The following is an 8,842-nucleotide window of genomic DNA, read 5'->3' as shown; positions in this document are numbered from 1 at the left end:
CTTCTCTGGCCAGCATGGTCTCGCTTTGTAGCTCTGGCTAACCTTGAAGTGGCTATGTAGATGCAGACCAGGCTGGCCTTGAACTTAGCAAGATCCACCAACCTCTCTAGTGCTGAGACTAATGGCATACACCATCACACTTGGCAATCTTTGTTATTTTTAGAGGCAGGGTTTCTCCGTGTAACATCCCTGGCTGTCCTGGAGCTCACTCTGTAGACCAGGCTGGCCTTGAACTCAAGAGACCTGCCTGCCTCTGCCTCCTAGGTGCTGGGATTAAAGGTGTGTGCCACCACTCGGCTAAATTTTATTATTTTTAATTGTGTGTGTGTGTGTGCGCGCGCGTGCGTGCGTGCGCACGCACACATGCGCACAAGTGCGAGTGCCTTTGAAGGCCAGAGATATTGGGTCCCCTACCGCTGGAGTTACAGACAGGTGTGAGCTGCCATGTGAGTGCTGGGAACTGAACCTGATCAGTCAGTGCTCTTATTGGCTGAGCTACCTCTCCAGCCCCAATTTCTCAGTAAACCCCCTCCTTACCTATAAAAGAGAAACTAGGAAACCATAGCCAAGTAGCAGCTGTAACAGCTTTATTTCCGAATACAAAGCCTCTCCCTGGGCGAGGGGCTTGAGGTGGAGGCTCAAGCTGAGCAGACTGAGGGCAAGGTCAGGCAGGAAAACAGCAGACAGAGGGGCAGCCGGTGAGGCAGGCAGGTCCTGACAGCTCACACAGGCTCCATCTGTAGCTCCTCTCCATCCGTCGGCTCTATCTGGTGGAAGGCGGCATGGGAGCCGATGACCACGAGGGTGGCTCCTGTAGGACCGTGGCTAGTTCAGGATGCATTCTCTCCCCTGGCTCCCAACCTCACCCTACCCAGACCCTTTACTCACCCAGGACCCAGAAGACAGCGGAGCCAGCACCTGCCAGCCAGAAGAAGGGGAAAGAGACGCCGCCAGCCAGGGCGTACTGATGCGCGGGGCTCACCTCTCGGCCTGGTGAAAGATGGCATTGGGCAGCTGTTCCCACCTGACCCCCCTCCATCAATCTAATGTCACAAGCTCTGGAACCTTCTATGTATTAAGACAGACTCCTCACATCAGAGCCTCCCATCCCTAGCCCGACCCTGATTCCCCAAAGCGCCCTGCCCAGACCATAACCACCTTCCTCAGTTCCAGTTCCAACTCTGCTCTCTGTTCCCACCTCCCTTAGGCCCTAGGCCACGTCTCTCTCAGACTAGGCTAGCCTCATGTTCCAGCCTGGATACCAGCCTCAGGCTGGTGGCCCCATAGCCAGGTCTGACCTAAGGATTTTTGTCCTCTCTTTTATTTTTAAAGATTTTATTTATTATTTGAATTATGGGTGTGTGCCCTGTGTGGGCATATGTGACAAGAGTTCAGGTGCCCGAGGAGGCCAGAAGCTGGAGTTACAGGTGGCTATGAGACAGTCACCTTACTTGGGGGACTTGGGTGTTGGGAGCCAAACCTGGGTCCTTTGCAAGAACAGAATTCAATTTTAACCTCTGATCCATCTCTGCAAACCCTTATTCTGATAAAAAAAAAAAAACAAAATCAAAAAACCCTGAAGCCCAGGCTTGTTTTGAACTTGCCGCAATCTCTCTGCTTCAGCCAACCAAACGCTGGGATTATAGGCATGAGCTAGAGCTTCTGGCTTTGAGATTGTGTTCTTTGCTATGTTTCACAGGAATTTGGTTTGTGGGGGCTGGAGAGACGACCCAGCACTTAAGAGCACTTGCTGCTCTTCCAGAGGGCCTGCCTTCTGGGTGCTTAACAAATTTTGTAACGCCAGGGCATGGTGGCACACTCCTTTAATTCTAGCACACAGGAAGCAAAGGGAGGGGGAGTCTGTGAGTTGGAGACTAGCTTAGTCTACGTAGTGCGGTCCTGGCAGGCCAAGGCTACAAAACGAGACCCTATCTCAAAACTGTGTGTGCGTGTATAATGTGTGTGTGTGGAATGTGTGTGTGTGTGTGTGTGTGTGTGTGTTTTCAGGCTCTCCTACACCTGGAAATTGTGTGTGCCCCAGTGATGATCATTTGCCAAGGTCAAATTCTCTTGTACTTCAGGCACTCCTCTGTCCCAGCCCTTTGTGCTGGTACCTAACTTGCTGGGCCCTCAAAGACCTTGTCTTAGGTTTCCTTAGCAAATCCGAGATGTTCCCCTAGGGGGTCTTCCCTGACACACATCTTCCCAGTGGTAGCTGGTACCAGTCTAGGGCCACCGGACCTACAGGGCTCAGTTTCCCCCTCTGAAAATACCCACTATCTGTCGGGTTCTAGGACCAAGGCCTGGGAAGACGAATCTAGGCCCGCATAAGGTCGCCACCTGGTGTCCAGTGTGGGTACCTGCAGCTGATGCTTTCCGCAGGGATTTGGGAGGGATTGGGAGGATTGAGTCATTTTACCCGAGAAAGGGGAGCCAGGGGTGTCGGAGGCCTCCCTGAGTTTGGGAAGCTGAGACTGGAGGGGAACACTTAAGGACTAAGTGTACATCTCGGTGGGGCCGACTTTAGTCCCAATATTTGGAGGTTTGCATTCTGTGAGACCATGACCAGAGAGACCTAGGAATCCATTTGGGCAGGGGATTTCTCACCAAAAAGCACAAGCTTAGACTGCAGCGTGCGCAGATAGAGAATGTAACAAGCTCCAAAGAAGACAGCCAGAGCCACCAGCAGCATGGGGGATGTCACGCTGGAAGAGCATGGGGGACAGGAGTCAGTCATCTGAGGCTGTGTCAGCTGGGTCCCTCTAGCCTTGGACATCACATACCGCATTCTGGTCGGGTGGATTCAGGAGTACAGACAGACCTGGTCCTTTAGTCACCAGGTGTGGCATAGGTAACTCGTGGGGGCGGGCCCTAATAACAGGGGCGGGGCTTAACTATCGAGGGTGGGGCTGCAGAGGCACTCACACGCAGTAAAGGATGAGGCCCAGAAACACGAACACGTAGTTGCTTTGGTAATACTCCACATTGCGTGCCAGGCGCTGACAAAGCTCGCCCAGGTTGCGGGGTCGAGAGAAACGCTGCTGGTCCACGAAGATGCCCCAAGGCCTGATGGTCGCGCGGCGCCGCTCCAGCCACTCTCGGCCTGCGCCAGAGGGAATCAGCTTGGGCAGCAGGGTCCTGAAGGGTGGGGCAGATCAGCTGCAAGCAGGAACAAGGGCCCGGACCCCAGATCCCAGTACCCACAGTCCCAAGGATGACCTTAAACTCCTAGGGGAAAGGGTCCTGGGAGACAGTTAATACTCCTGAGTCCCTCCCAGCGGGGAGGGGCTGAGGAGACGTCTCTGAAAAGGAAAGCTCTACGTCTGGGGGCCGGGATTCCTGCATCTCGGGTCTGGGGGTTACATCCTGCTCGCTCACGTAGCGCTCAGCCCTTCCACCTCCGCATCCTTCTGCTGGTCCTTCTGGGTCGCCATGTCTGCACTGCAGTTTGTAGAACCGCTGTAAACAGCCCCAGCCCCGCAGCACCTAGCCGGCCCCGCCCGAAACCGGACTCTCCGGACGTGGCAGGGCTTGGAGCCCTAGGGGGCGGTAGTTGCACCTCCGAGCATTGTGGGAGTTGTAGTCATTGCGGCGTCAAGAGGGCGGTCTAACTCGCAAGACACCTTGGGAGATGTATGCTAAGAGCGCGGCGGGAGCCTCTTGGCATTGTGGGAACTGTAGTTTCACAGCGTGCAGTGTGACAGGTGGACCGTCAGAATGGAGGGTTTTATAGGAGTTTGAATAGCTGAAACAAGCGTTCTGCACGATTTCGTGGACCATGCAGAGCTGTCGTCCTGACTCCAGAGTGCTTAATAAAACATTGACCGCAGCTTCAGATACTCTGATTGGGCAAGTCCGGGATGGAGTTCATTTACTTTTCTTTCCTTAAAAAAATGATAATATATATGTATACATATATATTATGTATACATCCAGCTCTAGTCGACCAAACATACTCGTGTATTAACTCATACACACAAAAATGTGACTTAAAAATAAGTCTTTTTTAAAAATGTGTTTATGTGTGTGTGCCACATGGGGGCAATGCCTGAGGAGACCCAAAAGAGTGTATTTCATCCCCTGGAACTGAAGTTACAGTTATGAGCCGTTCAAAACATGTGTGGGAATTGAACTCTAGTCGTCTGGAAGAGCAGCAAGCACACTCTTAACTACTGAGCCCTCTCCCCAAACTCTCTTTTTTATTTTTCTTTTAAAAATTATTTATTTTTGCCAGGCGGTGGTGGCGCACGCCTTTAATCCCAGCACTCGGGAGGCAGAGGCAGGCAGATCTCTGTGAGTTCGAGGCCAGCCTGGTCTACAAGAGCTAGTTCCAGGACAGGAACCAAAAAAGCTATGGAGAAACCCTGTCTCGAAAATAAAAAAAAAAATTAAAAATTATTTATTTTTTTAAGACAGGGATTTTTCTACATAGCCCTGGCTATCTTGGAACTCTGTAGACCGGCTGGCCTTGAACTCATTCACCTATCTCTGCCTCTAAGTGCTCGGATTAAAAGCATGATACTACCACCTACCTTTTTCAATGATTTATTTTTATGTTCATCAGCGCTCTGCTTGTATATCTGTCTATGTGAGAGTGTCGGGTCCCTTAGAACTGGAGTTACAGACAGTTGTGAGTGGCCATGTGGGTGCTGGGAATTGAAACTGGGTTCTCTAGAAGAGCACTCAGTGCTCTTAACCTCTGAGCGACCTCTTCAGCCCGCCAGTGGTTACTTCTTTTGCCTCTTGAGTTCCCAGAGCAAGTGGCACTGGGAGGCCAGGAAGATATTAGCACAAACCTGTTTATAATGCCTGCTGCAGGACTTCACGGAGACTCCTCCCCTTTTTGTGCTGTGTCTGTCTAAGCAGGTGTTCCTCCCTGGCACTGGATGAATGAAACAGAATCTGTGGGTGTCCAAAGGGTGGTCTTGGCTCATGCAACCCCTCCCAGGACCATTCTGTCCTGAGCTCACCAGAGGTCGCGGTGCACAGGGCTCCAACGATAACCTTGACCTCTTGATCCTCCTGCCTCTGCCTCCCAATTGCTGAGATTACAGGTGTGCTCCACTAGAAAATGGCCAGTTTTACTTTATTATTTATTTTTTGATTTTCTGAGACAAGGTTTTTCCTAGCTGTCCTGGAACTTGCTCTGTAGACCAGGCTGGCCTCAAACTCACATAGAGATTTGCCTGCTTCTGTCCCCGAGTGCGGAATTAAAATCATGCACCGCCCCCACTTTGCAGCCTAGGAGAGTGTGACCTCAAACTTTTTTTTCCTTTCTTTTCTTTTCAAGATAGGATTTCTCTGTAGCTTTGGAGCCTGTCCTGGAACTCACTCTGTAAACCAGGCTGGCCTCGAACTCACAGAGGTCCACCTGTCTCTGCCTCCAGAGTGCTGGGATTATATTAAAGGCGTGCACCACCACCACCCAGCTGACCTATAACTTTTGATCTTCTTGTCTCCAGTTCATGAATACTTACAGATGTGTGTCCTATACCTTATTTATGTGGGGCTTGGATCAAACTCAGCTTTGGTAGCCAAGTAGTCTACCACGTGAGTCACACCCAGGCACTTGGTTATTTTAAAGGTTTCATGTTATTTATCAATGGTGTGTGTATGTGTGTTTTACAGCATCTGTGAAGGTCAGAGAACAGCTTTCAGGCTAGCCTCAAACTCAGATCGTCCATCTACCACCTCTGGAAACTGGGGCTGAAGGTATATGACACCACACTCAGCATCAGCTGGTTGTCTTGTGTACTGGCACGTGCATACACTCACTCTTAAAGGCCCACAGCATCCTTGCCACCTAGATTCCCGCACGGAGAGGCTGACAGGCCAGGGCAGGCACGCCTAGCTGCTTAACACCGGGAAGAAGTTTGGTTGTCCAATCAGAATGGCTAGAATTAAAATGCTTGCTTCTGCCACCTAGTGGCAGGCATGTGGAATAGATTTTTTTTTTCCTACCTTGTAGGATGCAAATACCCAGTCTGTGCTTTGGAGATAGATTCTGGAAGTTTTCATTAAAATTAAACAGCCGAAGAAGTAGGTGAGGTGGTACACGCTTGTAAACCTAACATTTGGGAAGCAGAGGTACAAGGATTGTAAATATGAGGCCAGCAAGACCGTATAAAAAATTAAATCCCTATAAACAATGCCTGACTCTGTGAAGCACACCTTTAATCTCATCATTTAGAAAGCAGAGAAAGGTAGCCCTCTGTGTTAGAGGCCAGCCTTGTCTAGAGAGCGAGGTCCAGGACAGCCAAGTCTACACAGAGAAACCCCGTCTTGAAAAAATAAACAAAAACCCACAAAGCAAAAAAAGAAGCCGGTGTGAGATACATATCAGCACCCTGCCTCAAATATCAAACAAAATGAATAACAAAAATATGACTGGCTGTCTCGTTCTATTCCCAGCAGCTCCAACATGGACACACAAACATGGATCAATAGGGACCCAATTAGAAAGCGTGTGTTAGTCACACCATGAACAGAGTCATGATGATGAACACAACATCGTGGAGATGCTCACAGATGGATCAGAGTCAAAAGCATCAAAGGATATGCCGTAAGAGTTCATTTGTATGCAGTTCAAGAACACACAGACACCTGCCTAAAATCCCCCAGTGAGGGGCTGGGGTGGGGCTCAGTGGTAGAGCCCCTGCCTAGAGCCCCCAGTGAGGGCTTGGGGTATGGCTCAGTGGTAGAGACCCTGCCTAGGATACCCCAGTGAGGGGCTGGGGTGTGGCTCAGTGGTAGAGCCCCTGCCTAGGATCCCCCAATGAGGGGCTGGGGTGGGGCTCAGCGGTAGAGCCCCTGCCTAGAATCTCCCAGTGAGGGGCTGGGGTGTGGATCAGTGGTAGAGCCCCTGCCTAGGATCCCCCAATGAGGGGCTGGGGTGTGGCTCAGTGGTAGAGCTCCTGCCTAGGATCCCCCAGTGAGGGGCTGGGGTGTGGCTCAGTGGTAGAGCCCCTGCCTAGGATCCCCCAATGAGGGGCTGGGGTGTGGCTCAGTGGTAGAGACCCTGTCTAGAATCCCCCAGTGAAGGGTTGGGGTTGGCTCAGTGGTAGAGCTCCTGCCTAGGATCCCCCAATGAGGGGCTGGGGCCTAGCTCAGTGGTAGAGCCTCTGCCTTGTGTGGTCTGAGTTTTAATCTCAATATGACAGAAAAAGGAAAACAGACAAGTCAGCATGACAGATTAATCCCAGCAATTGTCACAGGAGAAGAGCCAGCAGAGAGACGCTTCCTAGGTGGGTAGAAAAGTTCTGTACTTTTACCTGGGCGGTGATTACAGAGATACTTTATTTTGGTATTGAATAATAGATTGTATTTATTTACGCTAGGGATGGAACCCTGGATTTTTCACAAGTTAGGCAAGTGTTCTACGGCTGAGCCATGCCCTAGTCACAACTGTATTGTGTGCATGTGTGGTACTGGTGTGTTTTTGTGTGTGCACACACACATGTGGGTATATGTGCATATGTATTTACTGTGTAGAACAAGGCTGGTCTTCAACTCACAGATCCTCCTGCCTCTGGCTCCTGAGTATTGGGATTAAAGATCCTGGCAGCAACTTGTTTTTTGAGACAAGGTTTCTTACTAAACTTGGAGCTCACTGATGAGCTGGCCAGTGAGCGGCAATGGTTACCTGCTTCTTCCTAGCCAGGGCTGGGATTGCAGATGCACACCTCCACACACTTTCTTAAAGTTTTTTTTTTAAATTTATTATGTATACAATATTCTGTCTGTGTGTATGCCTGAAGGCCAGAAGAGGGCACCAGACCCCATTACAGATGGTTGTGAGCCACCATGTGGTTGCTGGGAATTGAACTCAGGACCTTTGGAAGAGCAGGCAATGCTCTTAACCTCTGAGCCATCTCTCCAGACCCTTAAAGTTTTTTAAAATTATAATTGAAAAGATTTTTTTTGAGGACTGGAGAGATGGTTCAGAGGTTAAGAGCACTGACTGCTCTTCCAGAGGTCCTGAGTTCAAGTCCCAGCAACCACATGGTCACAACCATCTATGAGATCCGGTGTCCTCTTCTGGCCTGCAGGTGTAGAACACTGTATACATAATAAGTAAAACTTAAAAAAAAATTTTTTTTGGGTCACAGTCTCATTATGTAGCCTTAGCTAAAACCTACTATGTCTACTGGGCTGGCTTCAAACTTCTAGAGGTTTATTTGCACCATGCCTGGCTTAATTTATTTTTATGTGTGTACACATTTGTTTGCAGGTATGTCTGTGCACGGCTTGCATGCCTGGCAGCAGCCGAGGCCACAAGAGGGCATCAGAGCGCTAGACCTGGAGCTACAGAAAGCTTGTGAGCCTCTACCGGCACTGAGAACGGAACCTGGGTCCCACGCAGGAGCAGAATTGTTCTGGAGCACTGAGCCGTCTCTGCAGCCCTGAGGTTTTGTGTTCTGTTTGTGCCCTTGATGGTGTGAACGTGTGAAAGCTGACGTCGGTGATAGAGGAGGTGAGCACAGTGACCTAGAGCTTGGATGACCTCAGCCAAAGTCCTTTGTCAGCCTCTCCATTTGTAGCTCTGTGACCTTCAGTAAGTTACCTCCCCTTCCAGGCCCTCAAACCGAAGACTAGGACATTGTTGAGGAGGGACATCGCTTAGGGCCCATCGCCACCACCAGGCCTTGATCTCCCTTGGGGACTTTTCCCAAGGAGAAGATCCTTTCAAGTCCCAGCCTCCTTCACTCCCTGTCCGTAATCCATTAGGTTGAGAATTCTAACTCACTAGAATCCAAAATCCATGACCCTGCAGCGCGGAAGATTCTGTGGCACCCTACGAGGTAAACTGACAAGGCGGCTCACGTGAGCCACCCAGCACTGG

At 50.3% G+C, this 8,842-nt stretch overlaps 1 protein-coding gene across 1 annotated transcript; it reads right to left on the bottom strand.

The window, feature by feature from the left end:
* Nucleotides 1–570: 570 nt before the first annotated feature.
* Rabac1 (Rab acceptor 1) lies at nucleotides 571–3,609 on the bottom strand. The gene is made up of 5 exons (XM_075988995.1): nucleotides 3,379–3,609; nucleotides 2,926–3,138; nucleotides 2,608–2,705; nucleotides 889–990; nucleotides 571–811 (listed from the first exon to the last, which is right to left on the bottom strand). Exons 1-5 carry the CDS (start codon nucleotides 3,432–3,434, stop codon nucleotides 723–725), a joined length of 558 nt encoding a protein of 185 aa, XP_075845110.1. The 5' UTR covers nucleotides 3,435–3,609; the 3' UTR covers nucleotides 571–722.
* Nucleotides 3,610–8,842: the final 5,233 nt, after the last annotated feature.

This window comes from Microtus pennsylvanicus, chromosome 1, assembly GCF_037038515.1.
Source record: "Microtus pennsylvanicus isolate mMicPen1 chromosome 1, mMicPen1.hap1, whole genome shotgun sequence".
Lineage (NCBI taxonomy): Eukaryota > Metazoa > Chordata > Mammalia > Rodentia > Cricetidae > Microtus > Microtus pennsylvanicus.
Note: the sequence above shows the minus strand (reverse complement) of the source record. Positions and strands in the feature narration are given on the sequence as shown.